The sequence below is a fragment of the Artibeus jamaicensis genome, unplaced genomic scaffold (assembly GCF_021234435.1).
Source record: "Artibeus jamaicensis isolate MK-2021 breed Jamaican fruit bat unplaced genomic scaffold, CSHL_Jam_final contig_76, whole genome shotgun sequence".
Taxonomy (NCBI): Eukaryota; Metazoa; Chordata; class Mammalia; order Chiroptera; family Phyllostomidae; genus Artibeus; species Artibeus jamaicensis.
In genome coordinates, this window is record NW_026521954.1 from 20370905 (window position 1) to 20386527 (window position 15623).

A 15623-nucleotide genomic window follows, 5' to 3' on the forward strand; every position below is an offset into this window, starting at 1 on the left:
CTTTCTGTTTGCAAATACCAATGGCGTTTGAGGATGGCATGGGAAGATTGCCACTACCGCATGCCTCATTTTCTTTGCATATCTTCCATCTACCTAAAGACGCACACTTTAGCACACATAATGTATTTCCATGTTTTCTGGCTCCCAGGAGTCAGTCTGTGGTTTGTCTTGGTGCTTATCACGTGGCATGGAGACAATATGATCATCACACACTAGCCTGTAGGAAGGTGGGGACTTTGTCTTCACTCATTATTAAATCTGACTCAGCATCACAGTGTCTGTCTGGTTACTGCAGGCTTAGCTAAAGAGTTGTTGAATAAATACACAAGGTGGGGCAAAATTAGATTTACAGTTGTATCTGCTTTCAAATATAATAATGAATAAATAAGTAGTAATACAAGAATAAACTCTGTGCTTCACGTCCAAGCATGGAAGAAGAGATAACTAAAAAGGAAATTATGACTTCACTTTAACTTGCTTGAAATTACTCAGCATTGCTTACCTCTGGTTTTTGACTAACTATAGCCTTTTGAGAATTATCAAAGACTGTCTGAGATGTTATGATTCTTTTAAATAACAGGCAGACATGTATTTTATAAAGATTTAATGAGGCAATATCATTTCCAGGTGGTTTTGTCACTCAGGGAATTTAATAAAAATTTTATTAACATTGTCTTGAATTTGTTTAAATATTTATAAACACTGTTTTCAAGAGAATTCATATCTGGGGTTATTGTTTTATAGAATTCATTTTGGTTTGGTTTCAACAGTTTGCTGGTTCATCTCATTTTAATAGGCTTTGCTAGAACTGGCTGTTAAATACTCTGCAATCTGAGTGGGAGTCTCTTTGGATTTTCACTTCTGTTTTTCGCCACCTTCCGGGGCCCCAGACTGAGTCAAAGCATGTCCCCCAGGGATTTTGGAATGTTCTGGTCGGCTGTCCTGATCACAGCTCGTCGTCTTCTGATATGGAATCTAGATAATCTGTGTCAACGTACAGTAGAAATCCGGAGAACAAGCTGTCTGCCCAGCCCGGGTCTGAGAAGAGGCCGTTCTGGTCAGTGAAGAAGATCTCCAGCCAGACTTCATCTTCTGGCTGTAGATAGATGACTGTGGATCCCGAAGCCACATCATGGTTCCCTGTGTTGGCATCAAAGGTCTTTATCCGGTACTGCCCATTGTGGACCAGCCCAATTGCCAGATGCTTATTAGCCAATGTGATATCATAAGAAAAGTAATAGATCCCTGGGAAAGCACAGATGAACTTGCCTGTTGCAGGGTTGTAGTGCTCTCCCTCATTGAAGAGGACTTTGTTAAATATAATTGGTAGCCTTTCTTCTGGGTAGCTTGTTGTGATGCCAACAGAAAAGGCAGATTTGAGCACGATGCTTCCACATCTACAAACTCCAGGCAGCCCTGGGTCCCCTTGTTCTCCTCTGTCTCCCTTTGGTCCAGGAGGTCCAGCTGGACCTACTTCTCCTTTCTCTCCCTCTGGGCCCATGGGTCCTTTCTTCCCAGTCTCTCCTTGGTCTCCTTTCTCTCCAGCAAGGCCCAGAGGTCCAGTCTTGCCTCTTAAACCTATAAAGAGTTTGCAGTTTAATCAACAGTTTCTTTAAATATAGAGTGACAAACAGCATGTCCACATTGTCCCAGCATATCCTAAGTTTATCTCTTCAGATAACTTTTAAATGTATACTCCCAAACAACCAATCATTTAAAGAATCATGAATACACTAAAATGGAAATATAAAATTTCCATTAGAATTCCAAGTGAATTTACTTGGCTATGTGGGGAGTCATTTAAATCCTGACTAGTTTAAAATAATTAACTATCATTCTGATGCTGGATCACCTGTCACGAAATGAGCCACCTGCAAGACTCAACACTACAGGAGGAATTTAAGGAGCGGGAGGATAACATTACCCCCAGAGCAGAGTCAGGGGGGTGGACAGAACCAGGCAGAGCTTCAGAGGCTCTGCAGTCTCATGCCCCATTCTACTCTGAGTATTACTAACAAAAGAATCAAAATGAGATCAGCTCATATTTACTGGACTTTTCCTATGCACCAAGAACAGCATTTTATTTACATGCATTATCTTCTTTAAGTTCTGCAACAATTTCATGAACCAGGAGTTATTATTACTTCCATTGTGGATGAGGAAACTGAGCCATGGAGATGTCTGTTTGCTCATGGAAACAGCTAGTGAACGATGAAGCTGCTGTCTGAACTCACGCCTGCCTGACTCTGGAGCCTGAGCATTTCCAGGAAGTGGCTAGAGCAGAATCATAAAGGGGGCCTGGCACATAGTGAAGGATCAATATGCTACAATCACTTAACAATAGTGACTGCCACTGCTGTGCAGTAAGTCTTTTTTTTGGAGGAAAAAAACTGAGTCCCACAGAGGTGAAGCAAGGCTAGGACTGGAATCCAAGTCTTGGCCTAATAATGCTTCCCCTCCATCAAAATGCCTCTTACCTTTGGGCCTGGAATCAAGAATCTTAAATTCTGTTTGGCTCTGCAGCTAAGGGTTATATTGTTTTAGGCAAATCCCTTAATTTCCCTGGGTCTCCTTACATATAGAAAAGACATAGTCACTGTGAAGAGATTTCAACAAATTCAAAATCACCATAGTGAAATATTTTCTGTTTGTCCAATTTTTTTTATGTCTCCAGATCAACCATAGGCTAAATGCAGAGAAATCGTGACCGTGGCTTGAAAGTGCTAAGCAACAACTGTTTAATTTTAAATCATATGTGTAATGGCAATGAATTAGTAGCATTAAAAAGGTCATTCGATTTTATGGCCAAATCCATTCCATAAATAGTGTTGGTGTAATGATACTTTCTCAAAAATATTCAAATTATTGGTTATTTGTAGCGTACTTTTGTAGTCAGGGGAAATACATTGTTGATAAATTGTGTAGTGTATTTTCAGGAACTTTTATTAAGCTAAGCCTCTTCATCTTGATAGTGCCTTGATATAATTTATTTGACTATTACATAAGCATTGGTGTATGAGTTTGATCACTTTTCATTTATTTGGAAAATGTAGCAGCAAGCATTCTGGATATTGTAAATTTTCAAAGAATAAAACCTATTTTTAAAACATCAAATATTTTGTTTCTATAATTTTGGAAAAGATCTGCTTGCCAATTTATGGTGCACATAAGATGCTAATAATGAAAGCAATTTTTTTTGGGGGGGTGACAAAGATCAGCATAGTTACTGATCATAGAACTGTTCTTCATGTAGATGACATTTGTTTTTAAATTGAAATTCCACTGACTCCAGCCAGAACCCAATCTGGTATTTATTTCTTGAAATATGGTTATAATAGTCTGCCATTTCAATATTTGCTTTTTCTTGGAAGAAGTAGAATATGAACATTATTTTGCTAGTAAATTAACTTTTAAGTCAAAGACAACTTCTAAATTATAATTTTATCTTCGATAGCAGCTTAACTTTTGCTATCTTCACCAGTGACTTTTGATGCATTAATTTAAAAAAAACATTTTGGCATCAGTAACAATTTGACCATTAAATTTCATTATGTACTCAAATTCTTTTTTCTCTATAACTTTGGGCAAGTCAGTTCTTGCCTGAGTTCCAAATGCTCCATTTGTAATATGAAGAAATTAGATCCAAATTCATTTGAAACATGGTGGGAAAAGCAGTAAACAGTGACTCAGCAGATTAGCGATAAACCCTAGTTCAGCTATGAGTGGAGTGAATTTAACAAAGGGGTTTCCTTTCCCTGCCTTTAGTTTCTCAGACCTTGGAATGAAGCTATTGGACTAGGTCACTTGAGGTCTCATCCTATTGGAAATTCTTTGAGCTCAAACCATAAATACTAAAGTATGATTTTACAGTGAAAAGGTCTTCACAATTTCAATCTTTGGATTTTTTGAAGTTATTGACTATGCTGAACTGCTGGGAGTTAGATAATCAGGGGCCAGCTACAATAACATAATAATTCTTCCTGTTTACATACGGACTTACCCCTGTACTCGGGACCAATTAACGGAGGGTAGAAAGAAGGGATAGATCATCCTCCCTCTCCCTGGTCAGACATGATTGTGTAGAGAAGAGAATTGTGGAGAAAGTATTATCTGCATTTAAGTACTGAAGCTTGGAGAGAAAGGATTTCTTCTTAACTCTCTATGGTGTGGGCTTACAAAGATTTTTTTCAGTGCCATTTCTTTCTTCCATCCATCCATGCACTCACCCATGCATCCATGGATTTATGCGTGTGTGCATGCATCCACCTAAACCATCTCATGCCGACTGGCCATCTGCTGCGTGCCAGGCAGTGCACCAGGGGCTAAGTGAGACATTGACAGGAATGCCACCTGCTCCTTCAAGTCTGCTGTTCCCATGTATTGTATCTGCAAATATGGATCTTAGCTAAGTTCATAATATCCAAAGCCATGAAATAAACCACAATTACCTATTTCAGGAGGGGGTTCTACTGTTATTTGAAGATATTTATGTGGATACACATTCAAATTAAATTCAATATTAATAATATGATACAATAGTAATTGCTATAGACCAGTGAACGAGACAAATATTTTAACAGAAAATTTACAATTCAGTACAATAAGCTGTGTATTTGTACTTTAGAATAGTGAAATTAAACAAAATTATGCTGATTCTGCTTGTACTCGGTTGGGGTAAATGTGGTGGAGGTGTTCCCCAAGGGTACATGGATGAGAAGACCTTTGCGGGGTCACTGAAGTGGGGAGAGGGAAAAGAAGCTCCCAGCTTTGTGTCCCCTTCTGGCCATATTCAAAGCCTGTCCCCGAGCCCCAGGGCTCTGTGGCTCTCGTTTGTAAGGGCTGCTTCTCTTCATCGATCACAAAGGCAGGCATTCTCACTTTCCCTTTCTTAGCTGATACATATTCTCATGAATGTATATGTGGATACTGGATTTAAATAATCTCAGGCTGGGAAAGTAATTTTATTTTTAAATCTCCATTTTTTCATTTGTAGCATTATTAGTATTGCTGATTATAATAACTGCTGATAGGATTATGGTGGATAATAAGTACTAAAGGTAAAATTTCTGATACATAGGTATATTATGTTCTTAATAAATAGTTATGATGGTGGTGATGGTGATGACGATGATAATACACTACTGTGATTGTGTTTTTCCATACTGGCCTCCCATACTCAAATGTTTGCTTAATAAGGAAGGACAGCGTTGTATTCTGATTTGTGTTCTCAGTGTCCAGAACTGTGTTCTGAACCAGGAGCGATTTTGCAATGCCCGCTAAGGGGGAGTTGGCAACATCGAGACATTTTGGGTTATCACAGTTGGTGGGGGAGCCACTGGGATGTAGTGGGTGCTGCTACATGTCATACAGTGCACAGGGTCGTCATCCCTCAGTAAGTAATTATTCAGTCCAAAGTGTCATTAGTGTGGAGGCTGCAAAACACTGGTCTAGAACAATTGTGGACAGCAATAGGTATGCAAAAATCTTGTGGAATGTGGAATGCATGAGTGGATAAATGAATCTATGGATGGATGAATATGGGGGTGGGTGTAGCTGGCCTCATATGTGGTTAAAATGGTAGCAATTATGAATACTTGATGTAATCTGAATATATACCCATAAACATGTCTTTAAATAGCACTAGAACTACTTCGTAAACCAGATCATTCATTTTGAGTCAATTATGTAGCTTTGAGTATTCACGAACTTAGCTATGACTCATATTTGCTGATCAAAATGTCTTAAGTAATAGCAGCTAACATTTACTGAATGCTTACCACATGGCACTTACTCCATTGTGTGTTTTACATGCATTATTGTCCTTAATCTTCCCAATCGCCCTTACTATTCCTCATTTATAAATGAGGAAAACAAGGCTCAAAGAGGCTATTTGCCCAGGATACTAAGTAGTAATGGAAGAAGCCAAGATTTTATCCTGTCTTTCTGAGTCCAAGGCATGTTTGTGTAATCACTGTATTATTACTTCCAGGCACAGTAAACTGAAAGGGTTGCTAATACCTAATTATGATCCTCATGTTATTTCAAGGACACTCATGACCATGACATAGCAGTAAGTGGTGCTCAGAGGTGCTGCTACAGAGAAGGAAGGGTTTGAAAGATAGGATTTAATTTCCAAATGAATATTTTTTAATGTGATAATGAACTTCTACATAAAGATTCTTTATCTAACATTGAACAATATTTATGTATTTGGTAGCTACTGATTTGCCAAATATTGACTGCATGACAAATTCAGATGTGAATGATCAGCCAATAATTTAAATATATATTATATTGTTTCATACAACAGGACAAAACAAGGTGCAATGATGCGGTGCAATCTAAGAAACGAGGTCTCTGTAGAGAGACCCATTTCTTAGATCTATTGACATTTTCTGTCTATCTTTTTTCCCCAATTTTTATGCTTAGAAACATGTTTTTAAAGATTGATTCCAAATAGCTTCCTCTTTCAGGGTTAACATGGCCTCTCTAGAATTTTAATTTGTTTTACTCTGAAGGATTGCAGAAACTAGCAGCTTCCTGGGCCAACTATTTTTGTAAGAAAAATGAGAAGATTAACGAAAGACTAGGGGACATTATGTTGCTGTACAGAGCTATAAGAAATCTTTTTTTTTTCTTGCTGCTATAGGACAGGTCAGAAAGTGATGAACTAGAAAACAGGCATGATGTCCTGTACTGCTGCCATTTCATCTTCGAAAAAGAAAACCTAGAAGCCCTTTGTACGTCTTTGCTCAGGATATCAGTGCAGAGCGGGATGGCCCCCGTGCTTTTGGCTCCCAGTTCTGCCTCTCTTTCATCTCCCTTCCCGTCCATCTGTCTGTCCAGCCACAGTGCCATCTCACATCCAGCCACACTGCCTGCCACTGTAACAGTGCAATGGTCATGACATCTGATGTTGGAATCCAGCTCTGCCATTTACTAGCAATGCTCTTCTGTGTTCAGTGATTCATTGGACCACAGCATTGCTCAGTATTCCCATCTACAAAATAGGATGACTTCCGCCTGAAAGAGTTGCCACTACCATAAAAGGAGAATGCACACAGAGAGTTGGGAGCAGCACCTGATGCATAGTCAAGGTGCGAGCAACTGATAGGATTAATCATGGTGAAGTAGAGGAGGGATTTAAGGAACAATTCCCATTGGAAAAAGCAACAAAGAAAGGGGGCAGTTTTCGTGTGGGGTGAAGGAGGGGATTTTTTATAGAGCCTCATCACTCGTTACCTGCAGCCCCCTTTTCCCCTTTTTCTCCTTTTCTGCCATCTCTTCCATCTCTTCCTGGAAGGCCGATCCGACCGTGGGGTCCAGGAGAACCATTTGCTCCCGGGGGGCCTGGAGGTCCTGGTAAGCCAGGGATACTACAGATGTATTTTGGGGAGTAGTTCTCTCCTTTGAACTGATTACCCCGAGGTTGTCCACTGGCACAAATGGCAAAACTTGTAACATAGAGCAAGACAAACATCTTGGGCTCTGCAAGAAAAACACACAGAGATAAATGCACCTTCTCGGGTGGGGCTTTTGGTGCAAATGAACATGAGAATAGGCATTTGCAGCAAGTCTCTTCCGTGCTCACCTTTCCATGAAGGTAAGAAAACACTGTTCACTCTCATAATCCTGTTGGAAACTATCGATGCATCGTTGGTGGAGAGCTGTCAGCATTCCACACAGGGTTGGTGGAGATGAAGGACTGATTTAAAAAATTTCAAACTAAATCCCTTCATTGCACAGTTTCTGCAGGAACCATTGATGGACTTTGCTAAGCAATGTTTTCTTTTCGCCAAAGTAATGCATTTTAAAAAAATTAGTGATGCAAATAAATAATATAAATATCGACATTCCTTCACCACCTGAGGATAATCTCTTCACATTTCGATATCTACATCTTTCCTATTTTTCTCTACGACAAAGAAAAGAAGTGATATCATGCCATTCATGCTACTCCTCAACTTCTTCCACTTGACAATATAGCATGAGCTCCTACCCATGTCAAAAATTACTCATAACATTAAAATAACTTGTGGATTTGATTTGTCTCTACACTCCTTTATGGACAGAATTCCTCACTATAAACAATTCTTTCCAGTTTTCCGCCACTATATACACCATACTAGAGTCCTTATATCTAATCTTTGCGTGCATCCCTGGCCATTTTCTCAGAATTTCTGGGCTTTTTAAAGCAGGAGAAAGACAGTGGCATTTTTAGGAAAACCATGTTCTTTACTAAAAAAGCATGTGTAATGCCAATTAGTGTTAATTGGAGCACTCTGCATGTCCTGAGGGGGTCTCAGGCTTTAATTTAAAATCTACAGGATAAAATGCCATGGTGTCCCATTAAGCTGTCAGCACTGGGGCTCCATCAAAGAGCTGAGCAAAATCAAAGCGTGCGTAGTACCAAGTGCTCTGAGCGAGGCAGGCAACAGGTCACTTCAGCTATGAGCTGGTAGGACTTGGTTTCTCCCCCACTTAAGTCTGGCAACTGAGAAGGATGGGTCATTTACTGTCATGACATTTGGCATATAAGTTGGAGGGTGTGCAGCGTAGGTTAAGGACACCTGATTTTTCTTTCCTAAATGTCCTTAGCATTAGCAGCATCTCGGATTGGCAGAATGTATAGATGTTGTTCAGGGGCCACATGAATGAGTAGTTTTTAGATAGTTGGACCTCTGCTTTAATAGGAAGTCTGTGCAGTGCTTCATGTATATACCTGATATATACTTACCCAAGGAGGAAATTATAAAATGTAGGGGAAGCAATCAGATAACGTTTCTTTGCTTCTTTGGACAGTCACATCAGAAAATGAACCAGGCACACTGTACCACTTTTATGGTACCCATGGGGAAATTGCAACATCTTGGAATTAGACCCAGAAATTTGCCAGATCGTAGGAATGACAAACCAAGAAAAACAGTGTGCACATGTGGTTTGAAACAGATCTGATTCCTAGAAATCTTATTCGTGAAAAACTGAAGCAACTTATCCAAATATAGGCTCTGTCTCCATGAGCAAATTTCCATGTTACCAGTGGGCCCTTCCTTCAAATCAACATCTTCATCATGCAAGATTTCTTATACAGCACAAGCTCAAGTAGAATTGCACACTTGGAACCTATATAATATTATTAGCCAATGTCACCCCAATAAATTCAATAAAAATATTTAAGATTACTGATTCTATGGCTCAAATTGGATTAAGGCAGTTTCTGAAAAATCTAGTGGATCTGCTAAAAACACAACCATTCACATGCATGTCAGATGAAGGAAATGGAAGAGCCTTTTATCTCCACTTCTTGCCACAATTTAAAAAGATGCAATAATTACATTGCTATTCTTCTTTCTTGTGAAAATCTAATCAGAGGAGGTTTTGAGAAGGGATTTAAAAACATGCTCATAGAAGATAGTCATAAAAAAGCTGTTAATCTATAGACGGAGGCTGGGATGCTGTAGCTCAGGCCAGGAGTTGGTTCAGAGAGGGAATTGAAATGACCTGGAAAGAAGTCATGTTGGGCAGTGACATCTCAGACACTCTGACGAAAAGGCGAATCAGGGATCAGTCTATGAAGAAGCATGCAGTGAGGGTCTCAGTTATGGTGGATGGAAGGAGCAGAAATTTTAGGGATGCTGGGAACCGAGGGTATCACTATTTCCAGGCACGAGATGCTCAATGGGGGAGTAAGTGATGGGAACAAATGCATTTGCAGAGTGAATGGTTTGCTTCTCGTGGACAAGTGCACTAGAACATTTCCTGTACAGTCATCTAAGTGCTGGAAGCATCCTCAGCTGGAATTTCCTGAAAGGCACTCAAAATGATGATCTGTTAACAATCTTCATCAGAATCGAGGAACAATGCATTATGGTGCCTGATGAGTGATGATGGTCTGGTTTTGAGTGGCCAGTCCAGTTTTGGGACTCAACTCATCAGGATGACAAATGGGGATGGATTATAATGGAAAACTGCAGGGGCATCACCCTGCAATGGTTCTTTATTTCACTTAAAGTCAAAAGCCTGATGGTGTAACAGGTGTGGAATGAGGTTCATAACTTCAGGTGTCCAGGAATACAGGAAAACCCCCCACGGCCATCACTAGGGGGATGGAGAAGCAGACACATTGGTGGAGAGGTACTTTGCATGTCAATAACTACTGGACAGTATTTGCTAAATGGTTAGACTGCTGCCCTGGGGGCAAGGGAGATGGGTGTGACTTCAACTCTTGATGTAGCTGGGAGGCCGTTCCCCGGTTGCTGTCCCTGTGTGGGAGTGGGAAGAAGGTTCCCCTGCATCATAGAGCCACCCCTGCCCAGATTAACAATGGAAACTGGAGAAAGGCAGGAGAAACTGGAGGGTGGGCTGGTGTAACCCTTTGTGGGAGGAGTTGGAAATGGGGTTACAGAAAAAGGACAGGCTGGGATTTAAACTCAAGCTTAGGGCAGCCTGGTTCTCTTGACCAGGGGGCATGGAAGGGAGTCAGAGTCATGAAAGGGCTCTCTCTCTCTCTGGCATGTGGCTTGGAGAAGAAAAGCATGACATAGCAGCTGTGCAGAGCTCTTCCTGACCACGCAGCTTAGGAAGGAGAAGTGCTCTAGGCCATGCAGGGAGTACTAGTGAGGGCACAGGCATGCTGTCTGCTGTCCATAGTAAATGGTTAGGCTGTGCCCTGCTGCTGTGATCGTGTCAGCCCTGGCTGACTCCAGAGCTGTGAAGGACTTCTTTGCAAGATGCTGCTTTGCAGACCAGGTGCTTCTTTAGCCTGGACTTCATCCGGACTATTAAGGCTTGTGCCCTTTCCTGAATTTCACCATGATCCAGACTAATAGGGAACATTCTTTCCTGGACTATTATACGTAGGCTGATGGCAACGTATCCCAGACTCTGCACAGATAATGATATGGGAACTTTTGGGGGGTTCCGGCTTACAGTCTTATGGGAAGCATGAAAAGTGCCAGGTCTTGTGGGAAAGGAGGGCTCTGAGCTGAGGTGCTCTGAGCATCCCCCAAGATTGGAACGTTGTAAATAAAGATCTGCTCCATCCCACAGTAATTGTTGGGCTGTTCACCAGGGTAACACATGGACGGGCCCGGTCTGCTTGCTTACAGTCTGGGTGATTTCAGCAACAATGGTGGATGGTCTATAAGGACCTTCTTGGCTGGGCACCGAGCCTCCATCTTCCCTGAATCCATCTTCTACTCTTCTCCTTTTCCCTTTCTCAGCTCCCGTCACACTGAATTTCTTGGTGATCCTCAAAGATGCCGAGTGGTCTGCTTTGGCATCTTTGTACTTTCTCTCTAGTTCTCAGTCTCCCAGATGTCGACTTGCTTCATTCTCTCATCTCCTTCTTTAACTCTTGGCTGAAACCCCACCCTCTCACTAAAGCCAGCTTTTACCCCCTTATTGAATATTGCAATCCACCTTCCCCTACTTTCTGACCCTCTCTCACCCTGCTGATGTTTTCTCTTCCATATTGTACTTATTTCCCTGTAACTCACTAGATTATTCTTATCTTTGTTGTTCTTTTTCATGTTGGACATTTCCATCTGCTAGGAGGAAAGTTCTGTGAGGCCGGATCTTGGAGTCACTGACCTCTCCAACTATCTCAGTGTTTGGCACACCCCGAGACTCAGGCTGGGGACAGAGGAGAAGGTTTTAATTTTTGTGGAAAATGTGAGTTTTGTGGAAAGAAAAGACAACCAGAGAGAATGGATTATGACAGTATCACAAGAAAGAGGAAGGAGAGGATTTAAAGAAACATTCCTTTTGCAGAGTTTGAGAAATACAAGTAAAAGACTCGGGTTGTTTTAATTTTTCATAGTCTAGAGCATTTAAAATGTTTTAAATATGCATTTTTGTATGGGCAGAACATGTACATTCATAAATTTAAAAGCTAGAGTATGCAAAAAAGATCAAATTCTTCTTCCTCTCAGTCTCTAAAACGCAAGGCACAGAAGGGGCTTGCAATTTCCTGTCCCGGAGGCAACACCGTCGCTCTTTTCCTACGTGTCCTCTTCCCCGTGTTGGTGCTTGCACATCCCTTTCTGTACCTTGCTTTTTCACATCTTGGAGATCTTTTTGTTGGCAGGGAATGCAGAGTTGCCTCGTTATTTTTAGAGGTTATAGAATACCCACCACACAGGTGTGTTGCATTTACCCCGTCTCATACTGATGGATATTTTGTATATTTTCATTCTTGTACTATTACTAATAATAGAGTGATGAGTATGTCCATAGAGTTCAATGAATATCACTATATATATAATTTTTGTGCATGGTTTAAAAAGCTTTTTCCAGTTTGCCTTTTTGTTTTACTCATGTATTTAAAAAAATTTTTTTTATCACGGAAACACATTTTTAGGTTTAATTTATTCTGTTTATAAAAACTTCTTTACTTCAAGATTATTTGACCCTTACACACCTCATCAGCACTTTTCTGATGAGGTGTGTAAGGTAGAAACCCAACTTCGTACTTCAACAACTTATGTTGAATAATTCATCCTTCCCTCACTGTCCCACTGGTTTGCAATTAATTGGTTATTTTGGCTGGGACTGACCTGTGTGTGTCATGGCTCTTTATAAAAATTACAATGTGTTTCAACAGCTTTATTGAGATTTAATTTACACAGCATAAAATTGACCTACTTAAAGTATACAACTCCGTGTACACCACAATCTGATTTTAGAACATTTTCAAAACTTCAAAAAATCCTCATACACATTAGCAGTCACTTCTCATACAAAGTGCTTTGAAGGATTACATTGAATTATGCAGATTTGTAGAATATGTGCTAAAAGGTCTTTCTCCCCCATTATGCTTCTTTGGAGTTAGAAAATCAAAGCTCTGGAAATATTGGTACTCTTGAGCAGATCTGTCCTTGATGTTAATTGTAAATGAACCTCTGTTCTATTTTTCGGCAGGCATTACAGAGTAACTGGTATTTAGTTTTTTAGGCACATACTGAAAAAATTACTTTGCGGCACCGTAGGTTTCAGAACCTGGGTGTTAACATGTGCTTTGAATTCATAGGGTGGGAATGTAGCATATAGTATTCTGTAGGGTGTTTCTTTTCCCTTTTGAGATGGAACCCTTTGTTCTTGCTAAACCAGACACGGAAAACACTAGGAGGAATACTAAATAAATCAGTGCAAAATCAAACTTCTAGAAAATGTGTTCCCAGACGGTGATCCCTTTATAAATAGCATTTTCCCCTTTATTTTAAAAAATAAACAAACCCATGTATGTACAGTCAAATGCTATTTGACAAGAGAGCCCAGAATACTCGATGGACAAAGAGTAGTCTCTTCAGTAAATGGTGGTGGGAAAACTGGGTATTCACATGCAAAAGAACGAAATTGGACCCCAACTTACACCACTTAAAAAATTCACTTGAAATTGACTTGAGACCTGAAACCACAAAAGCTCTAGACGAAAACAGGAAAGAATGCTTAACGTTGGTTTTGGCAACAGCGTTTTTTGGATATGACATGGAAGCACAGCCACAGGAGCAAAAATAAATGGCTGAGACTCCAGCAAACATAAAACTTCCTGCACAGCAAAGAAAACCACCAATGAAAGGAAAAGGCAGCCCACAGGATGGGGGGACATGTTTGCAAACCGCCTATCAGAGAGGGCATTACTATCCAAAACATACAACTCAATAGTGAAAAATAAATAATCCGATCGAAAGTGGGCTAAAGATCTGAACAGACATTGTCCCAAAGAGGACAGGCTGACAGCTACATGAAAAGATGCTCAGCATCACTAATTATCAGGGACATGCAGATCCAAACCACAGCAGGGTATCACCTAGCACCTATCAGGATGGCTGTTACCAGAGCGAGATGAGAACCGTTCGTGAGGATGAGGAGAAAGGGGAGCCCTCCTGCATTTGTACAGCCACTAAGGAAAACAGTATGCCTGCTCAAAAACAACTTAAAAAATTAAAAATAGAACTATCATGTGATCCGGCAATTCCACTTCTGGGTTTTTATCCAAAAGAAACGAAAACAGAATGTTGGAGAGCTCTCTGTGTTCCCGTGTCCACGCAGCATCATTCACAGCATCCCCGATGCAGAAACGACCTGGGCGTCTCCCCACAGATGGACACGCCCAGATGGATGGGGAAAGAAAATACAACACAAATACAAAGGAATACCATTCCGCCGTCAAAAGAAGGACATCTTGCCATTTGTGACAAAACAGATGAAATATGAAGGCATATACTAAGTGAAATAAATCAGACAGAAAGAAAAAGACTGTATAACATCACTTATATGTGGAATCTAAACAGCTGAAATCACAGAAACATGGAGTAAAATGGTGGTCGTCAGGGACCTGGGGGTGGGAGAAAGGGGGAGATATTGATTGAGTGGTCAAACTTCCAGTTAAAAGATGAATATGTTTGGGACTCTAATGTCCAGCATGGTGTCTTTCATGGACAGTACTGTATGAGATCCTTGAAAGTTGCTGAAGGAGTGAATCTTAAATGTTCTCTCTATACACGCAAAATGATAGTTATGGGAGGTGATGGACGTGTTAACTAATCTGATTGTGGTAATCATTTCAGAATAATTAAGATTATAAATCCATGAGAGACTGGGTATCAAACCCTCACATTGTACCCCGTACGCTCACACAATATTATATGTCAATTACATCATGATAAAACTGGACAAAACTGTAATTGGCAGAACTGTACAATGGTGTGGCTGCTGTGCAAAGCAGTACAGAGATTCCTCCGAGAATTTCATACAGAATCACCATGAGATCCAACAGTTGCACTTCTGGGTACACTCCCAAAAGAAGTAAAAACAGGGACTCAACAAATACCTGCACATCCATGTTCACAGCAGCAATAATCACACTAGCCAAAAGGTGGAAGCAGCCCGCGTGTCCACCGACAGGTGAGTGGGTAAAGGAAGTAGGGTACAGGCCTACAGTGGAATAGTGTTCCACCTTTAAAAGGAAGGAAACTTCGAGACGCACTGCAGCATGGAAGTGTCTTAAAGACTTTATGCTGACTGGTGTTGAGTGGTTCTACCTGCATGATGTCACCAGAATGGTCTCGGCGGTTGATAGGAAGTAGATTGGCGATTGCCAGGGGCTGGGAGTGGGGGAGAGGAGCTGTGTTTACTGCGGATGGAGTCTCAGCTGGGAAGGGTGACAAGCTCTGGGGATGGACGGGGTGGGTGGGGGGTCCAACAACAAGGTGCCCGTGGTTAATGCCACAGAACTGCACACTTAAAAACAGCAAACTTTGCATTATGTATATTTTATCACAATTAAAATACTAAATATGGGGATGAAGAAGACATATTACTTTTCTTATTTCAGTGCTGGGCGTTTTAAAGACAACATTTTATTTTGCAAATGAGAACACCGAGACTGAGGGTACAAGTCCACACAGCCATAAAAATGGCTCTGAAGGACTTGAACTGAGCTCTTTTTGTTTGCAAATACTTTGGTTCTCCCCTATTTCATGCGAGGGAAACTATAACATTAGTTTGTGACAGAGGGCTGGACTCGATTATTAATTCAAGTCGAAAATGTGTTTTGCCTGGAAATGATTAGGAAGAGGCTAGGTAACCAGGGGCAGCCAAAACGAGTCAGATCCTTGGCC

At 40.8% G+C, this 15623-nt stretch overlaps 1 protein-coding gene across 4 annotated transcripts in view; it reads right to left on the reverse strand.

Annotated features, from left to right (window-relative positions):
* Positions 1 to 615: 615 nt before the first annotated feature.
* The window catches only part of C1QTNF7 (C1q and TNF related 7), a 91602-nt gene continuing 76594 nt past the window's right edge, over positions 616 to 15623 (reverse strand). For 3 of the 4 annotated variants that reach the window (XM_037126988.2, XM_037126989.2, XM_037126990.2), the window contains exons 2-3: positions 7243 to 7488; positions 616 to 1578 (exon numbers count right to left, since the gene is read on the reverse strand). In XM_037126988.2, the coding sequence (XP_036982883.2) occupies positions 947 to 1578; positions 7243 to 7488 (878 nt within the window). In that variant the 3' untranslated portion in view covers positions 616 to 946. Of the gene's footprint in view, positions 1579 to 7242; positions 7489 to 7591; positions 7711 to 15623 lie in introns of those variants that run through there. The other variant, XM_037126987.2, reaches the window with a different exon arrangement.